The 20,758-nt window shown below is 42.1% G+C and overlaps 1 protein-coding gene across 1 annotated transcript; it reads left to right on the top strand.

The window, feature by feature from the left end:
- Positions 1 to 1,541: 1,541 nt before the first annotated feature.
- Positions 1,542 to 19,483, top strand: rmp24 (ribonuclease MRP subunit p24). The gene is made up of 6 exons (XM_030788531.1): positions 1,542 to 1,599; positions 5,884 to 5,980; positions 11,568 to 11,587; positions 12,007 to 12,206; positions 18,929 to 19,128; positions 19,333 to 19,483. The coding sequence occupies exons 1-6, from the start codon at positions 1,542 to 1,544 to the stop codon at positions 19,481 to 19,483; spliced, it is 726 nt and encodes a 241-aa protein (XP_030644391.1).
- Positions 19,484 to 20,758: the final 1,275 nt, after the last annotated feature.

Below are 20,758 nucleotides of genomic sequence, written 5' to 3'. Positions count from 1 at the left end.
AAATAAATGAGTTTTGAAATGAATTTGCTCAAAGCTTCACAGGAATGGCTGCAGGCAATTAATGAAATCAGTAATTAAAGTATTGATGTAAGTTAATAAGCACCACTTACACAATCAGGACAACGACTGCTACGCAGGAATGAACAGATACGTGTTCGGCATTGCTCCTCTCAAACTCCTCCTTTAAAAAGGACAAAAAAAAAAAAAAAAAGAAATCTCCCGCATTCGTTTCGTGCAGCTTCCTAACAATGGCGTATAGTAAACCCAACAACAATGTCCGTGCTCTTCCATGTCGTCGTTGCAATTGAGAGCGATGATGTGTGCCCATTTAGAAGCGGACGGCAAAGACCACTTCCCACCTTACAGCACCAGCATAGTACTGGGACTGAAAATGTGGGCAGTGTCCCAGAGGTCAGTATGAGCTTCTTTTGTGCTCTGACTTCTGAAGGGGGCCCCCACAAATGGACCCGTGAGATCCGCCTCTCCTGAAACAATGGTGGCCCAGTGTTCTCAAAGCCCACCATCAATCTGTCATCCCGGGCAGATTCGGCCCGACCCCGCATCCTTCCCTCTGTACCAGGAGCAACCACCGTGCAACACGTTTGTTTCAGAGGACAGAGTCTTTATCAGTTCCAGAGACAGACAGGAAAGTGTAACAGTACCCATTCGCGCTATGTCTTATGAGAATATCAAAGCGTCTAGCTCCTCAACGACAAGATTTGATAAGTGTGTTTGTTCATCCGACATTTAATAGCATTTAATTAGTTAAGTAGGCCAAACCAGAAGAGCTTTACTTGAGATGGGACCTGTTTGAGATGTCCTTAGTGGCTTTGTATCACAAACCGTGTATTTCAAGAGTATTTCATCGGTCAAAGGCCAAAAGCACCGGCGATTTTGACCAAGGGGGATGTGTTTAGCGAGATTGTGCGGCTGAAGCATTAATTACGGGGATAGTTAGAAACACTTTAAGGCTTTGAAGAGAACAGCATAACCCACTGTAGCCCTCTGTGGTGAAAAACTCTCTTTGTGAGTTTTCCCCATCCTGTCTTTCCATTCCACAGAGACAGGCAGAGAAAAGCAGTGTTCTGCCTGGGCACTGAACCACACAGACCTTTTGAATAAGCTGGCATCTTTGTTCTCTTAAACCTGATTATGCATGGCAGAACGGGGCATCCTCTGCCATCGTGTCTCAAACAGGATGACACTAGAGGCAGAAACTGCCTGAAACAGAACTCTGGTGCACAGTAGTTAAAAAGCCTTCTTCTTTAATTCAACAGCAACAGAAAGAGTACACAGAATATCATTGATGTCTATATCTACTTTTTACTTTTAATCCCCTAACAACTCATTACTGCATTGTAGTTAGTTGTTTATGGCGACCTTTTTCATCAGCTGGTTATGAATTAGGGATAATCCCTAGAGAATGTTCCTAGTCACTTTGGCCAGTATTGGGTCCATATTAGCAGGCGTGCAAAGAAATGTGACAAGTATTTTTCGTCCCTAAATAAAGTAATGTAAACTTGTAGTGCCTGTTGTCAGAGATGTGCTGTCAATCAGGAGACATTGCGATCTGGCAACACCAGAACACGCTGTTCACTGGTACGAAATGAGAAAATTTTCCGGTGAATTCCAAATGTGAAAAATGACGCGAGCGACTGTCTAAGTCTGTAAATAAATGTGAAAATATGTTTTTGTTTTAACGACTCAGAGTTGATGCATCTTTGACAGTAGCTGTATTTTTAGAGAAGATGCTACAGTACAGAACACATTGCTATTTCAGAAATGCAGGGACTGTCCAGATCATTTTACTGAAACTCAGTGATGATTCAAACTTTCACTGCATGGTAGGCTACTTTTGATTTGATTTGATTTTTTTTTTCTCTTTTCAGTTGTCGATCAGTTTCCGATAATAGCTTCCGCTCCCGGCAACCAGAGGCCAATAAAATTTAATAACTTCATTTCCTCAACACAGAAATATCAAGAGGCAGTCTGAGACAAGCACAAACAACATGTGATGTCTCTGACTAAAGGTCAGAACAATGGCAGTTAGAGAAAGAGCTGCCTGAAATGGCCAAGGATGCATTTTGTGGTATGGGTGATAAAGTGCAATGCCCCCACCCCCTTCGCCCCCCCCAAATAAAAAGGTCCAGGACAGCATTTGAAATCTGTTATTGCCAATATGCAGAGTTCTGAGTGTAGTACAGATAAGAAAAGCACCATCACAAAGGTTTGAAGTATGTATCTGTACCAGACTTGTACTGAGGTGTGTGACTTTATTTGACGGTCAGCCGGTTGTTTGGAGAGAAATGAAACAGGAAACTGGATTCAGTATCCTTCCCTAGCTCAATCAGCATATCCTACCATTACATCACTGTCCTCAGTTTTTTGTTCTTCAGGCTCAGCACAAGTAGAGTTGGTGTAGCGTTACATTTCTGCTCTTTCTGCCGGATGGTGGCCAGCTCACTGCTGACTGCATACTTTGACTGCCTAAAGATGGCAGTAACGCTTTTTTTTTTTTCCTTTTTTTGACACACTGAGCAAAACATGTTGTTGATGAGATTCTAAAATCGACATAGGCATGACAGCTTTCTTTTCAACACACACTTCTGTAGCATTCCACAAACAATTCATCCAGAACCCGCGTTTATTTTCATTCGGAATAATTACCGTGTTGTCTGGATGACAAGACGCTAATTAGATTTCTGTGTGTTAACGTTACGTAGTTACAACCTGCTGAGCACGGCGTTCATATTTCCATTAAATAATCCCTGAGGCCTAACAACACACACTTTTTAATAATAAAAAGGCCAAGACATGAGGTACTTTAAAGGATAACTGTCAGGATAGCAGACTTACAGAGTTATCGGGTTGAGTGTGAGGGCATTTTGTGTATTAAAAAAAGTCACTGAATATCTGGCACCATCATTAGACACAATAACATCTCTATGGTGTCACCAGCTACAAATAAAGATGCTGCAATCCAAGTGTAAAAATCTACATTCCGATGATTAAAAAAAGATTCTCCTGAATATCAGGGGAAAAATAATGCAGCCTCTGGTTGTTATGGATAATATTTTCATAGTCACCAGTGAATACTGGTGAGGGTTAGCGTCTGGACTGCAAACTACCTGTCACTGAATGATTGAAAGGCACAGTGAATCCAGTCCAGCCACTGCCCACAGGGAACTAAGTTCACCCTAACCCAAACTTCCCAGTTGATTTCAGTGGCCTTAAACCTTGGAGAACATGTAGGGAGTCCATAAAGAGTCGAGGACAACTTTTGTAGCTATGCTGTACGTGTCAAGGTATTACTGTGCATCAAATTTTCTTTTCTTTGACCTATGCATCTATAATCTGAACAAACCTTAAAAAATGATCAGGTAAATATTCATTAACTATCAGATTTCTGGAGATAACAGCACGGTTATTTAGAGAAAACAAAGGTGACTGATCTTCTTTCATCAGTTCATTAATGACTGATTGAATTGGAGGCTCGCGTCAGTATAAACACGTAAGTAGGTAGATATCTCTCTGCATTTAGGATCTTTCAGAAAGCAAACTATGGCTTATGATACAGTCAACCTACTTGTATTTAACATCAAAAATTCTTGTGTACATCCCGCTGAGTGGAGAACAGACAGGCTTTTCCGTCATACAGATCCGCAGTGCTAAGTCTTGAGTCTTACTTAAGTCACATTTTCATCATGGAATAAAATGATATAAAACTATACGCGTTCTCCAGCACATTGTTTAACTGTGGGTAAAATGTGACTGGAGTAACGCTTGAATGAGAGACGCATAGTGATGGGGCAACAGAGTCTGCGAGACACATTGTCATGTTTGTCACTTATTCAGAAAGATTTGACAACTAAATGAATTGTTTTATGGGATGTCTCTGATTCTATTATTAAATGTCTAAGTTAACAGCGTCTTAGACTAACAGCTGAAACGTCTAATTTAGATGAAGTGTGGAAAAAGACAGCGGGAGATGGTTTTTGAATTGAACACTCTGAGCTGCATCACCATGAGACCAATTTCGTAACCATCAAACCAAAAATATGCCTATGTTGAAAGTTGCACCTCTGACTGCTTTACATCAAATTTATCTGGTATAATGGCATCCAGCGCTCAACCCGTCGATGCAACTGAAATACATCATCATTCTATATAATAACATTGCTGTCATATATAATTATCATCTTCATCCAAATACTCGTACTTCAACTTGAACAAAATCACATTAAGGCAGTGGAAACGCGTTCAGATTTTAAAAGGAAAAACAACTATTAGTGTCCGTGATAAATGATTTTACCTGCGCATTTCATTAAGGCTCCATAATAGTGCTTTAAGATGGTCCGCGCGTCTCTCGCGAAAGGTGATGCGCGTGGGATAGCTGTGGAAAGCTTTGTGTCTCAGATAAGGACAGCAGGTGTTCCAGTCCGGTTTTCAATGCTGTCATCCAGAGCACTACTCGCTTTGAACAAAGCCTGGTAACTTCTCTGCCTAGTCACGTCCAAACGCCCCGTATGGAGAAGTATTTTGTGGTTCCGTCTCAGGATCGTTGCCTCCCATAATATCTGCACTATGTGTGAGTATTCAGAGTGTCACTGAGTAAAGGCAAACAGCTCCTCCATCGACTTTGAATATCCAATTTCATAGTCGCTGCACCACGGGGCATATATTGTTCAAGTCAATGCGATTATTTTCCCGAATCTCTGTTAAGCTGCAATACAGCCGTTTCGGGGTGGTCTGTCCGAGTGTGATGCGAAATGGGTTTGTAAGGCTATAATTCGGACCAGCGGCGTCAGAAATTGAAGACGAAACACAATTCTCAAAACAATCAATCTTCGTCCCCCCAGGGCGCGTAAAACTAAAACCTCCACATCTCTTCCCTGTGATTTCCGCAATTCCTCTCTCATTTATCACAAGATGAAAAAAATGTTTAACTTGACCTTGATCGTGTCCTAAATACCGCCGTAGGCTCAAAATGTAATCATTCCTTGGCTGTCCTGTATAGCAGTGAGTGTATGCAGTGTAAGATTCCTGGCAAAAACTGGAAAATGACTTGCCCCTCAGCCCGGGAGTGGGCTACGTTTAAGACTGCCAACGCATCCAAGCTTTGCCTCACAAATTATTAAGAGTAGAAACCACCCACAATAAGTATAGGCGTGAGAACACATTGTCAGTTAAAAGTGGTCGGGGGGGGGGGGGGGGGGGGGGGGGCAATCATCCTTATGCATTGGGGTTGTGATGATGGAATGATTTGCTAGTAATAATAAGTAGTATAGTTAGCTGTAAAAGATTGAAATGAATTGTGTTGCCTGCTCAGTAGGCTATTACATCGTTTGCCTCAAAGTTTAAATAAGCATCCTATTGTCACTTCTGTTAAAAATTAGAATCAAATATTCAGCTTCTACACTTTGTATCAACTAGAACACTATTACAATCAAAGCTGTAATGAGTATATACACATCTAAGCCACGTATGCCGATAAACTTCATGCATCCGTCCCTCATATAATATCATGGACCTAACCAGATGCGTTCTTGCTGGAAACTCATTTCGCGAACAGGCACATCGCACCCTGATAGAGGCAATCGATCTGTATGTTGTAGTTCTAAGCGCAATGTGAACACTTGTGACTCAGTTTCCCACAATGCCATATTGACACTCGAGGCACTGTGGGAAACTTCCTGTGTGTATTGCATGGTCTTGTAAGGTCGAGGCAGTTCTCCCCTAAGATGTTTTAACGTAGTAGAGCAGTTTTTTGATTGTTTATTAATTTTTTAACTCCCGTACCGTCTGTTACTCAAGTGATGCACCGCGGCTGCTGTTCGTTGGAAACATTAATTCGGTACTCACATCGTTAAGCTATTATTGCAGCAGTGGAAATTATGCCTTCTGAAAAAACCCTTCAGTTTATTCGACAGGCCTCTCTGTTATACAAGGACAACTGTCCAGAGCAGTCACGATTCTTCATGTAAGTAAGAACACCACGTGTATGTGGAACCACGACACAGTACATAAAGTGATTATGAATAATTGGGGCGTTTTTTCGGGACACGTTTTTGTAAGCCTGTTGTAATTATAGTATATTGACACTAGATGGCAGATCACACCCGAGTTCTACGTTTCGGAAGCCTTCCCACTGTTTTTAACCCAAAGCATTGTGTGTTGTAAAGCGTATAGCTGTCATTTACTCAGACTCAAACAACCGAGCATGTGTTGTGTCGGGAAGATTTGGACATTTCTGATGCCACTTGTTGGAGCGTCACTTTTTACAATTAATCTTGCATGTAATTTCTGTTCATCTGTTGTCCAGGTCGATGGTCTCAAGGGTTTCTTTTGGAAAACCACTAACGGGTAAAACGTAGTCACTTAATGTTTGAAAGAAAGACAAATGTTGTCCTTGAAAGCTTAGTCTTTTGGATATGACTGTTACCCTGACATTAAAGGCATTAAGATAATTAAGTTTTGTAATGCACTGCACAATATGAGCTCATAAGAATAGAAATAAACAGCACGTCCTTTGACTGACAACTTTTATTTTGCACAGAAAACATTCACAGCCCGCTTATTCTAACTCATTCGTGTCATTCCAATGGCACCATAGAGGACCAGGGGTCAACACTAAGAGTTTGACCCTTGGATCTTGATTTTGCAGGGATTTCAGGACACATGACAAGGAAAGAGTGTACTGTGAGAGCTAGGAGGAAAAAGAGTAGGCCTACACTTCCATGAATGTTTAAAAACTGAGTAGGTGGATTTAATGCATATAGACTGCTGCAAATTTGAACTACCGGAATGGCCAGGCTGGTCATGTTCTTCCAACAGCATTTCAGATGCATTGGCATCATTGCCACATACACAAATGTTTCCATCACCTAAGGCAGAAAGCTTTTAATTATAGTGAAGTTCCAGCTGTGAAGTTCTGATCCATACACTCAACTGTGCGTGCAGCAGACCCTCTTCTCGTCAAGTGGGCCAAACATGTGCAGACACCAAGGTCACCAGAGCGGTGCTTGCTCGTATGGATGTGAAGGGCATTTCTTCTACTTCAGTGTTTCTTCTTGTGGATGTTCATTGTTTTCCCCCCATCTTACTTTAAGTTATTTGGTATGATTATGCATTAATGAACTCAGTTTACTGTTTTGTTTCACAAAGAGCCTGTTCCCTAAGGGCCTGGAGGAGACTTTGGTAGCCCAGAGAGTTGTACTTTCATAACCAAATTGTCCTGTTTCCATCAACCACCACTTGTGTCAGAGAATCTGTGGGCACAGTGGACACGAAAACTAAAAGTGGGGGGTTCCTCTCAACTCCAGTCTTGAGGGCCCCCTGTCCTGCACGTCTTTGTTTTAACTCGCCTGACTGACATACCTGATTCCACTGATCAGTTAATCATCAAGCCTTTGGTTAGCTCAATTAACTGTGATAGAGTTCAAGACAAAGGTGTGCAGGACTGGGGCTCTAAGGACTGCGGTTGAGAACCACTGATATCGAGTATAGATTATCCTTCTTGATCCATAAGTTTGCCACGACATCATCACCTGCCACTGTTCAGTCATTTGTTGCTTCGCCGTTAAACTATGCAGTGTTTATACTTATATTAGTTCCGGTCGAGTAATTTGACTGAACAAGGACATCCGAAAGGGTGCTGCTATAGAGTGTAACAGCACTGGGACGTTCTACCATCAAGTATCACTTTGTTTTACAGGTGTTCCGATGCAATCGTTGATTACACCAAAGCGAACTTAATTTGCAGTTACCGACAGCCCAAATGTGGATACGTTTCTGTGTATAATAAAAAAGAACCTAGCTAGCCTGCAGTTGGGTATGATAAAGAATAGCTAGCTAACAAGCCTACTGTATCTCTAGCCCGTCTATGTATGCTAAAACGTAGCTCTCTAGCTGGTAGTGGGCTATGATTAAAAGTGGCTTGCTGGCATTCCGTATAGCTAGCCTTCACGTGTATGATAAAAAGTAGCTGACGAGCCTGCTGTCGGGTATGAAAGTAGCTAGCTATCCTTTTCGTGTATGATAAAATCAGGTAGCTAGCTAGCTATCAACCTGCAGTCAAGAAACTAGTGGTGTACAGTTCGCGAACGAGTCCTTCTTTTTGAACGAATCTTTTGTGAGTCCTTAGTAGCCTACCAGTTCAGAGTCGTTCTTTTGTTTGTTTGGTTTGTTGGTTTCTTTTGTGTTCTTTTTTTTCTATCTCAGCTGCTTGCAGAGGGCTGTTCTACGAAGCGAGGTAATCGGCGTATCCAGCTAACTTCTGGTTCAATTAACTCAGAGTAAGTAGTAAACCTCCTAATAGAAGAGCCTTATGGCTGTGCTTTGCTAGGAGAATGAAGCCGTAGGGCTGTTCTTTCAGGAGGTTTACTACTTACTGATATATCCAGAACTTATCTGGATAAGTTCTGGATATATCCAGAACCAACATATCCAGAACTTACCTGGATAAGCCAGTTACCTCACTTCGTAGAACAGCCCTCTGGTCAACGGCATGCAATCGGTCGGAAACCTTTGGTATAACTACGTAGTGCGCACTACTGATGTGTCGGTCGTGATCGACTGGCCTCTGAGTTGTCGAGCTGTCCAAGTTCGAATTTCTGTTTTCAAGACACTACAGCTGTTTAACTAATAATAAAAATGATAATAATGATAATAATAATGATAGAAGTTTGTTTAGAGCTCAGTGTCACTATTTATAGTCTGAAAGAGCTTTACATATACATAAAGTCAAATCAAAATGATATTATCCATAAGTTAAAAAAAATAGATGTCTTTAGTTTGTTATTAAAGCTATGAAGACAGTTTACCTCCCTAATTTCTGTAGGTCGACTATTCCAGAGGAAGGGAGAATTTAACTAAATTCGGATCCTTTTGTTTGTAATACAAAGATTAATAATAACTACTTCACTGGGGTAAATGTGAACACGTCAGTTTAGTAAGATAATTAGTCTGTTTTCTTAAGAGGCGGACCTTACTGTGACCTATTTTCTGGGCTCATTAGTCCACACTTTCTGGCTGCTCTTTGTTGATCGTTCTTAGCCCGTTGCTGTACGCAGTAAAATACCACTCAACATTAGCTTCAGCGCATAACTCTACGCATTTGGACAAAAACAACAAGCTGGGTTTTTATGTAGACTGACTGTCAGAATAAATAGCATGGCTGTGAGATGAAGTTCTTTTCTGACTATTTTCATTTGCTTTGAACATATGATATGTTTTTGTTGGATTAAATATCCGCCCTCCCCACCTAAGGCTGTGGTTTAACTTGTTTTCAGTATTTGTGCTAATCGTGTGTACAACATCCCATCAGTTTCTCTGCTACGTAAACGGAGTGTTAGAAGCCTGACTCATGGGGCACTTAAGTGTTTCTTACTGGAAGCTGTCACAGGGAGAGTGTTGTCTATGGTAGCCAGTGATGACAAATTAGATTGAGACTGCGGGCTCTTATTTGCTGTCAGCCCTTCTCAGTAGCCTCGACCGCAGCTTCAAAGTGAGACAGAAACAAAAGATTCAGCCCTGCTTAGCGTCACCCAAAGCCTCCCGACTCACTAAAGACATTGAGACTACCCTGATACGACGTTGGGGCCAAACTGTTGCGTCCGTCTTATTTATGGACATGAGTTACCTTTTTCCAGTAAACAGGACATCCGTTTCTATGTCCTTCGATTGTATCTGTGTAGCCACAAAGACTGTCTGTCTCAATGCCAGTGTTTGCTTGATGTCATCTCTTCTGGAGAAGTATTCTTTTATTAGTAGATGTTTATCTCAGCCAAGTCTGTGCTTTAAAAGGAGAGACATGAAGAGTATGTTAATTAGATTACCTCACTGAAGAGGCCCCATGGTATCGCATCTCCAGTGGGTCGTTAAGAATGGGAAATAGTTTGAAGCTGACCAATGTCGCGTATTTCGCATTGGCCTCCTTCTTTTCGAAGTACACTTCCGTCTACTTTAAACACAGTATAGTAGCTCAAAAAACTCAACCTTTTTTAGCACTCAAACGTGTCTTTCAAAACAATATGGCCTATGACAATAGCAATTTCGTGACAATTGCGATTTTAAAAGGGTGAAATATCAGAATATCACCTTACTTTCCACCTTCTCTTCCTTTATCGCTGATATGATCTCAAACACTCTGGAGCACTGTTATATGCCTTTTTGTGGTGTTTGACATATTAGAAGCACATTAGGTCAATAAAAAATGGGTTACCTAACTGAGTATGTTTTCTTTGCAATCTTTTACAGCTGTCTTTAAACATCTTTCAAAATGGAAAAAGCTTTGGTTGTAGTTGGAGTTAAATCAGAAATTGCTAATTGTCCTAAATTTGCCTGGACACAGTGATCGACTGAACAATATCATGGTTGCTTTTCTCAATCATTGGTTAACTTGTCACTAAATTTGAGATTAATGCTGTGCTGGAAATGTGAAGGTCTTCACTAACAGACTACACTATCTCTGTACAGGAACCCATTCCTGAGAAAGTTCTGCTGTGTTCTGTGTAAATATGTAGTCCCTGCCCTCTGAGTTTTATGGTGCTAATCTTAACAATGCATCAAAGGAAAGTGGAAGACAAACTATCCGCTTCCCACCAGATGCTAAGCTAAAAGATCTTGTCTTATCTAAAAAAAAAAAAAAGTGCTTTAAGACAGTATATTGTTATGCTGTATGGATTTTCATATAGTCTCATTCACAGCAGTAGGACAGTGGGTTTAACTGGATCAGTCATTCGTTACTGCAGTATGTACCAATCCTCTGTCTGAGCAGATAATGTGGTATATGGCCTGTGCGTGTGTGTCAGCATGCCTGGGATGAAATTTCGGTGACTGGGTCCACTATTCCTGTAAACAGTCTCTGTCACAGACTCTGTGGTAAACAAGAGAATTGGGGGTGTAAGGAAACTGTCGTTGCCTTGTGCACAGCTGTCACCAGGGCAGAGGTTGGTGAAAATACAACCCCTCACCCCCCCACCCCCCTGTCAGCACGTGCCTCTGCTCTTCCAAACACTAACAACTGGTTTTAGTACCGCGCTCTAATCTTAGCCAGGTTTATAAAGTCTGACCAGATGTAGCTGGCCTCATTCGTACTCTTCCTCAGAATTTACTCCTTAGCTTCAGTGCCAGCAGAGCCATTCGAAAACATTTCGTATTGTCTGATTCTCAGCCCCTGTGCTTTGTCTCGAAACAGAATCCAGAGAAAAGGGTTTTGTGAAGTTTGTTTTTACCTGAGCCTCTTTTTCTTCCTAAGTTGTAAAAAGCAGTCAAATAGATGACAACGACTGGAAAGTCGCTGAGCAGCAGGACAGTAATGTGGGGGAAGGGGCCACAGTTCTTAACCTCCATTTCTCCACCATTCTCCATTTAGATCTCCACTTTACTTATCGTGCCTTGAGGAATACTGAAAAAATACAGTTTTGAATCCTATATTAAAATGAGACAGACTCACCAGGGAAAAGAAATTCACCCAAGCTCATGCATTCTACCGCAGACCTAATATAGCTATAAATTTGTTGGCTTCATTTATTATCCTTCATGTTTTTTTTTTTCTTTTTTTTTAGGCAAAGACATCAGATGGAGGGTAAGTTCTGCTGGATTTCATTACATTATACTTTTATGGTATGGATTCTGTTCGTAGCCTGTTCTTTGTCTAAGTCTTTCATGCTGGACTCCTTTATCAACTCAGATATATATCCAAGTGCCCATAAAAATAGTCCTGGCATTGAAAAGTAGTGTTAATCTCAGCAAGGATGATGGTGCCCTCCTAACCCCCTGCTGTAAAACAAGACTCCACTGCTCTGGGCTGAAGCCAGGCCTAAAAGCCAGAGAGACTGCAGTCTGGGATGATCACATATTGGAAAAGTTGTCAGACCTTTGATCCAATACATGAAAGAAATATTTTCTGTCCCTAGAATAGAGCATGTAATCACTTGTTTTATTTTAGCCCATGGGCTTAAAGCACATCCGGTTCAAGGCGATTTTCGTCCTTCTCTGTTTTAGTCCCAGATGTCCCAGAGACTGTAGTCTGTCCGTTCTGTTTCCAGTGGCGACAGCCGGACAACCACCGTGTGCGGCTGCGGCCCAAACGAAAGCCCTCCGTGCGGATCCAGCAGCTCCTCAGAAAGGAGGCAGCAGGCAGGAGACTCAGCCTGGAGCAGAAAGACATCCTCCGGAGATTCAGGAACTCCTCCAACACTCTGGTGAGAGTCTACACAACACTCTTAACTAGATTATATTCACAACCCGAAAACACAGTGCAGCTTAGCCCTCAATACCCTATGTCCTTCATTTTAATGATCCAGGCCTGAGTTCAGTCAACCATTTTATTCGGGATGTGACAATATGCTCACCCTGAGAATGTGTGTCACTGACTAAATGTTATGGTCATTTAGTCAGTGATCCAAATCCTTCCCCACACTATCTAAAAAAATATGTAAATAAATAAACAGCAAATAAACTTACAAAGGCTTGCTCTCTATATCTGTATTCTAAGCAAGAGTTCTTTTATCTGTCTCACCTCATTGGTGATCACATATTTACACACACCTGACATCACTGAATGTTATTCGACAGAAAGTCAGTCGTGCACGCATACCGGTAATGTCTCAGTTCTAGCGTGTTAATGTGACTTTTCAACACAGATTTAACTAAGAGCACATGTTAATGCTAGGAGAAGTAATGAAGCAGAAATGTGATCTTTGGTCAGGGTGGTTCAGTTCTCCGAGCTGCACTCATCTGTGGTCCCTGTTCACTATCATTCTCGCTCATGCCCTTACTGGGTAGACCGCTAAGGTTCAGTTAACAGGGAGGATCTGTTTGCAGCGGCTTTCTGACTTTGAGTCTGGGTAACTGGGAAAGCTGAAATCCATTAATGGGGTTGTTTCTCTGCCTGAGGCGGTGAATATGACATTGACGCAGTCCACCAAATACCTCCCATCTCCGCCTTTCTGTCCATGTGATTGGTACGCTGTTCACCCTCAGCATACTTTAACCACGGGTCTCTCACACGTCAGTCTGCAAAAAGCAACACTCACAGAGATTTAAGAGCATTCCATAGCGTGCATTACCTTACATATTCAGTTTGAAACTGTTGCTAAGGGTTGATTAGAATTATGCAATACTTTTTTTTTTTTTTTTGTGGGTAATTTGATTCTGGTCAGCACAACGTTCATCCAAAAGCCAAGCATGTCATTTAAAAAACATTCTAAGCCTGGAAAATAATTTCATTCTTTCAGCTTCCTTTACATTAGCTTGCTGGGAATGTGAACAGTTTATTTGGGGGTATTTTTGGCCATGAAGAGTCTGTATCGTCCTCACGGGTTTTGTGTACGTGCTGGTGCTCACACATTAGCGAGTGGTTGTTAGTGATACAGGGAAGAGTTGAGCATCTAGAGGAGGGGAAGGCTGGTGTGTGCGGATTCTGCCCATATTTTTGAGAGGTGTGTGTGTCAGCGCTTGGCAGTGTGAGCAGGTATAATGCACATGTGAGGGGTGCGTAGGTCAGGTTGCTTTACTCCCCTGTCACTCACAGAACATCTCCTTTTCCTTATAATGGTGTAGCCGAGCTCATTAAACACGCTGTGCTGATGGAGTTGGACAGGCACAATACAACCCTGAACAGCACGGGCGTCTGTTTTCTGTTTGTATCCTAACGCCTCTGTGTTTCACCACAGTTTAACCATGGAAGGCTGATTGTAGGCGATCAAACTTTTTTTGTTTTTATTTTGGCAAAGGGAGAATAAGAACTTTGTGATTTTTTTTTGTGGATGTCCAATGTGTACATCCATCTTTTGTTTTGTGAACTAGTTGACCTTTTCGTGCTATTTTTAATGTTTTTGTATGCTTTTAAGTCTCTCAGTAATGTTTATGTATTCATTCTTGCTGTGGCTAGAACGTCAGTTAGACTTTTACAATACACCCATAATAGACGCGCGTCTTAAAAACTTGCTCAGTGCTGCCAAGTCCACACCACAAATTTAGACATGTCCAAACAGGCTCTCGGTAGCGTAAACCTTCATAAGTAAACATATAGCATCTGGAGGAGCTCCTTGGGCTTCAGTTTGAACAAATAATTCCTCTGGGTGTCTGTCTGGCTTTAATCTAGTCATTTTATTTGTGTTCAAGTAGCTCTGGGTGCAGCTATATGAAAATCAACAGTGGAGACCTAGATAGAGGTGATGACTGAGAGTAGGTCCTCTTGTCTCCCCGCCGCATCTGCTGCAACCTTCATGCTCTCCACGTGTTTCCAAACCGCCAAGTGCCCATTTCCAAGAGCTGATTGTGGAACAATATCTCACCCGCGGTTTTCCGTCTGGCTCAGCCTCTGAGCGGTGCGGGGGAGATGGTCTGGGGCGACCGCAGGTGTGAACTGATGGGTCGAAGGTGAAGGCTGGAAAAGGCGGGGAGGGGGTAGCCTTGGATTTTTAATAAGTCGAAAGTGAGCAGGCTTGACATGCCTCACGTGCAAGTTCCGTTTGGTCTTCAGCAAAATTATTTTAGGCATCTCTGCTATACTTATCTCTATAACCTATGTTCATAGTTCATTCATCCGCCGAGATAATAATAGACACACAAACACACACACACACCTAGCATTTGGATTAGCGTTAAACCTGACTTTGTTGTGGTTTGCTCCGATTACCGGAATTTTCAGCATCATAAACCCTCAACGAGGAGGTGGTGAATCCTCCTCTTTGGGATGTCATCCAGTGAGAATTTGTAGGCAGGGGATCTCTGTGCCCCTGGGACCAGGGAGGGGAAGCCCTTTTGTTTTTAACGACTGTTGAACCGGAGGTAGTTTTCCTATAGGCAATTCCTGCGTAGACCCACTCTCCACGTGCATCTGTGCTAATCCATTATCATAATCTTTGTGATGATTGAGAAGAACTTTGTAAACAGAATGTACAAGTCAATTTGGACGTGTCAGTCACCGTTCTGGAGGGTGTCCTTACACCCAGGCTCAGATTTTTCCACTCTGCATCCAGCCCCCTGTTTTTCGTGCCATCTCGCTTTTCTGCCCTTGGGTAAGGGGGAGGGGGGGAGGTTGTAATGGTTGACTTGGCAATAGTTGAAAAGGAAGGGCATGTAGGGTGGGACATCGATTGGTAAGGGTGGGCACATCAGTTCCCATGTATTGATACATTCACATGCACTAGTTTTGCACCACCCCCCTGCATGTCAAGGGCAGCTGTGCCTTTTAGACTCTCAGCAGGAAGGTCAGAGCAGCCAGTCTAGCCTGGCTTGTGGCTGTTGGAGGAGGGGGAGAGGTTGGGGGGGAGGAGGGTATTTTAAGAGTCTGAGCTATTAATAGATAACAAAGACTCCGTCTGCTGATTGATTTGTGTGTAGGAATGTAGGTAAGTTAAGAAGAGGAGCAGAAACTGGCGTCTCCCGCGGCTTTTGTGATTCCCCTCTTGAGCAGATCCACTGGCAACTTTGAGTTTGTGTGTTCACCTCTCCCCACATGTCCTTCTGACCTAAGAAACTTTACACCTTTAATCCATAAGGAATCAGTCCTAAAAACAGCATTGTCCTCCGTTTTGGGTTAAAAGAAATGATCTTCAGTGCAGTTATTGCAGTTATCATGACTTCTGCATTACAAATTTTCAGCTGTAAAGTTTTTCCCACACATAATTTTTCTAAGCACAATCAGAGACTTATTTGGCTGTGTTAACATTCCAGTCACGACTCTGCACCCTACACGGCGTAGACCTACAAGCAGATAAAGGCTTGTTCTGTTTCTTTCCTCCCCGTCGGCAAGGTCTCTCAACCCAATCAGCTGCCGCAGTTTTAGAGTAGCAGTATCACTTGAGAAGCAGTTAATCTGGATTAAACAAGGTTTCAAAATGCATACACCTCGGATTTGCAGCAGCGGCATTGCATATATGTTCAAAATAGCAACGGGACCACGTTTAGAACCCTTGCAGAAATTTGGCACGTGATGACCCGGGATCACATATTGAGTATCAAAATACACGTCACCATTTGGCCAACGTGTCACGAATAGCCTCCTGAGACTTCGGGTTGTGTGTAAGCATTTTGAGGGGGGCGAATTAAGATGGGTTTAGAAGATTTCGTTTGACCCGCCCCTGCTTTGCGCTTTTCTCCGGACAACGCTGTTACTTCTCGTGTACCGTCTCGCACCTGGATGAGAGCCCAAAGAAATGGAAGTCCCTGCATTAGTCATATCTAATAAAGAATCTGTGGCAGATCCTCTTTCTTACTGAGGATCTGGAAAAGGGAATTCAGCTCCCCCTTCTTCTTCCCAGGGCATATCTGTTTTGGAATTCAGAGACGCCACCAGTCTGTGCTCATTTTGAATGATCTCTGGCCATCTTTGTTTTTTTGGCAGTTTTTATCCTTGGGGATTGTAATTAATCAAACCTGGCCAGAGATACTCATAGTAAGCCCGGCCACATCTGTTTTAATGGCAGATTGCTGTTTTGGAGAATCTGATATGATTTTTGGATTTGTGGTGGAGATTAGAGACAGACACCACAGCTTTTTAGCTTTTTTATTTATTTATTTATTTATTTTGTTATGAATCATAGCTCGTTGTTTTTAAAATACTTTTTTCATCATTATGCTGTTTTTGGCATCTCATCAGCAATCATGTGAGGATAGTCGGAACAGCTCGGTCTCTCTGAGTGGTTTAACAAAGGACAAAAGTGATTTTCCTCTCAGCTCTTTTATTCTGTAAACAGCTGCAAAACATTTCCATTAAAAGTATAAATAAATCAATCTTTTTAATCAGTAAGAGTTTAAACACAGTAACACAAACAGTTTGGATGGCTTAATAAAGCTTGGGTAATGTGGACATCAAGGAAAAGTTGAAAGTTTTTTTTTTGTTTTGTTTTTCTAGAATGTAGATTTCCTAGGTTCATACCTACAGGTAATTATTCTGAGTAGCATACAAAAACACTAAATTTGACACAAATGTTTTGAAGATCTGTAAAAATAATTTTGAAAGTCAACTCTTTTTCAACTCTAGTGTTTTGTTTGATTGGAAGGGAAAAAAACCTTTTCACTGTGTTTGTCTTTTAGCTTCAAACCTTAGTTTATTAGTCAGTCCAACTGAAAGAGTTTTTGTGTGGGTGCCCTGCTCTATCCATTAAATGAATCGATTTGTCCCTCCTAAAGGCAGTTTGCAGAGGTTGGATAACTTTCCAATGTGACCTCACTTTTAATTATGGGGAGTCGTAAAATGACCAAAGTAGCGTTTGAATATTTGAAATAGAAAAAAGGAGGACTTTTCCATTGTTGTGGGTATTAATGTGTGACGCTGGGCTTTTCCCACTCACTTGATCCAGGTTTTTCTGGAATTTGGCAAAGCTAGTCTTCATAAGCAACAGGAGAGTGCAGTTAAAACTGCCAATAGGAGTAAAGATTGAGTCACAGAGACTCTGCCTCCTCTCTGATTGATTGGCTGAGTGGCTTTGTGTCACAGCAGCCGTGCTTTATAACGGCAGGCATGCCAAGAGCAGCAGTAAACATAGGAACTTGCATGTACGGTACTGTTAGATCATCTGATTCAACCGGTCTTCAAACCAGCCACCTGTTACTTTCAACCACAATGGCTACTTTTGTCTCGGTAAGTCTTTGTTAGCCCGTGGGGACAAGTTATTTTACTGAATGAATTTGTTTGTATGTTTTTGATGCACTGCTGTTGAAAGCAATTACGTTTGCCTTTAAAAAGAGGCTTGTTTGGTTTCCAGGTCATGCTTTAGCACCTAGAGTCCTCTTAAGCTTTTAAGAATGATAGTATAAGGGGTCATTCAAGTTTGTTTGCACAGCAAAGTACAATCATTAGAAATTGTTTAAATTGCTGATGGCCTCTGGCTGTCGGCACATCAGTGGAAGAGTATGTGTCAGGCATCTCTTTAGTGCGTCACTGAGGTTTGGTCTGGGCTCTTTGCTGAGGAGTTCCTAAAAAGGCCAATTCAGAGTAAATCGGTTTTCAGAGCTGTTCACACAGCATTGTCAGACTATTCAGATCACAGCTCATTTGTTAAACAGGGCAAGTTTTGCATAAATTGTCCGTGAATAAGATTACTCAAACTGAAGTAGCGCATATTCTGTTGAATGACATTTACAATTCAATGCCATTGGACTGTAGCTTCCTATTTTTAGTTGGAACAGACAAAATTCAGCCTCCCAGCCGTAGACTAAATTCTGTATTTGGGCGAGGGTAAGGAAGCGAGACAGAGGTTGAGGTGGGGTTCATGAGGTGCATGTCTTCCCCCTCGCTGATCCATCTGTGAAATCCCCTCCTCTGGTTTCTGCACGTATTGACAGTCACACATCAGCATAGTTATGTCTCGACATACATGATGTATGAAGACGGCTGGTTTTAGCTCTCTGTCATAACTGCCTCTTCCAGCTCAAGTGCCTCGGGCTGCTAAGTCAGGGGAAACGTATAGGACAACACCCCCATTTCTGCTCCCTAAAATTCGCTGACCACCCGTAGAGACCTCAGCAACTGATATACTGGTTGATGCGCTAGGAAGTTGTCAGAAGCTCCGGCAGATTACATGAAGCGATAAAAGTTTTCTCGTGTTTGAGGGACTTTTATATCTTGATTTTCACAGAGATGCCAAATATTTTAGGTTTCCAGACTAAACGTAAAAGTGGAGCGATTTGAATTGAATTGCTCCTAAACAAGATATGAATCTGTAATTCGTTGTAATTATATTTGCATAGTCTTAAAAACCCGAAGCTTTCATATCTGTAGATAGATTGAATTTTCAGAATTTGTGGGTGTCAGAATAATAACAATGCCAAATCAGTTAGCGTCTTGAAACTGGGACGAGAGTGTGCTTTGATAGAGCTATTTTTTTATACTGCTCTTTTAGTAGTTCTCACAGGGAAAAAAAAAAACATATTCATTGTTCATTAAGAGTTCTTCCCCCCCCCCCTCTGTCAGATGGCCACCTGCAACACATGTAGCAAAACGTCCAGACGTGCTGGAGTGAACAGGGACTTGTTGGCATCTCTGTCAAAGAGCAGCCAGAACACTCCTGCAAGCAGCGGCAGACGCAAAGCCCACTACCAGCCTCTAAACAGTGGCATCGCGACCACCCCAAAGTCTGGCTCCGGTGCAAAAACCCCTAACGGCACGCCAAGGTAAACATCTCTGACCTTATTTGGCTATATCTGCTCATCATTCGCCACGTTTGTTGTCGGCTTTCCCGCTTAGATGAGCGCATACCGCTTTTCTGACCTCGGAACAAACCTCTGGCGAACCATTTCAGTTTACCGTAAGCATTCTTAATAATACCGAGTATTTCCGTTTTTTTTTTTGTTTTTTTTTCTCCCCCCTCTCTTTAGGTCCATATCTTCTGAAAGCACAGGCTCCTCCGCGTCAAAGTCGGGCAGCGTGAAAAAGTCTGCTTTCTCTCGCCTCAAGAAGCTCCTGATGGTAGATGACAACCAAAAGAGTGAGAAGAGGGGACTGAAGGACTTCTTATCCTCCCTCTGAGGGAGCTGGCACAGCACAGAAGCCCCACAGCAACGGGCTCTGGCCTACTTAGAAACCACACTCCTGAAATTCAGAACAACCAGCCCCTAGAGAAGAAGTGGAAGGAGGAGAAGGGAAAAAAAAAGAAAAAAAAAAAGGGGAGGGTGATCACCTGTTGGCGAACGCTGCAGCACCCCCTAGTGGACCCGTGTCCACGGCGTGGTTTAAAGCGCACTAGAATTTGTGCTTCCGGGCAGGATCGCCACGAACCCCACTGCTAAACGATACCTGCTGGCAAATTTCAGGAGACTTTCGGCGCATTTCGGGTCGACCCTGCTTCTTAAGAGTATGTGAGCTCATCGCTCACGGGGGGAAGAGTGGAGTAACCAGCCAATTTGTAAGAGTGTTGCTTTGAAAAAAAAAAATATATAAATAGATTTATGGGGTTGTTTGTTCCCTGGTACCTCCGTCTAATAATAATATGTGCCGAAGACACGTGATGTTTCAACCGACTCTGTCCTGTTTACCGTGGTATCCAAGATTCAATTTCCTAGCATGTATGCAAAGTAAGCAAAGCAATGAGCTACCTGTACCACTTATCTGTGCACAGTATGATTCGCAGAGAACTGCTCTCTTATTCATACGTTTGCCAGTGCGGGCAGATTATCCTTGGATCACCGTGACGTATTTTTTTTTTGTAAGAATAATTTTGTACTCTTTGGCTTTGAACATTGGTCTGATGTTTGATTATCATGTAATGATATTTGGGAGTGGTGCTCACAGAGTTGTTTACATTTGATAGGCTATGTTGCCAGGATACCACATCACAAAGACCAAAGATGGTTTTTTTTGTCTATATTGGTCAGTCACTGTTTTTCACTCTGCTCTTGGCAGTGTTTTATGCAAATCATTACTTTTGTATCTGTCTCACTTTTTAATAAACACAATTATTGCAATAAATCCAATGTACAACAGTTGAAATTGTCTGTTTCTTTGGGGTTTGTGTGTGTGAAAGGGAGAGAAAGAGAGAGACAGAGGGAGCAGGCAGTTAGGAAATGACCAAATTTTACATGTGATTGCACTGACATGATGTTTTCTGGACTTTGGGGAGCTACTTCACAAAGGTTCCTTTGCGAAGAGAAATGCAATTACTCCAATTCAATCCTTGTTTTTTTAATCTGCCCCAGATCATAAGTTAGAACAATAACCATATCAGCTATGAAGTCATTAAGGGTTCCAAATGCATTTTATGCAAGCCCAGACTACATTAATAGCGACACCAGGTAGTGCATAAAT

Source organism: Chanos chanos, chromosome 12 (genome assembly GCF_902362185.1).
Source record: "Chanos chanos chromosome 12, fChaCha1.1, whole genome shotgun sequence".
NCBI lineage: Eukaryota > Metazoa > Chordata > Actinopteri > Gonorynchiformes > Chanidae > Chanos > Chanos chanos.
Note: the sequence above shows the minus strand (reverse complement) of the source record. Positions and strands in the feature narration are given on the sequence as shown.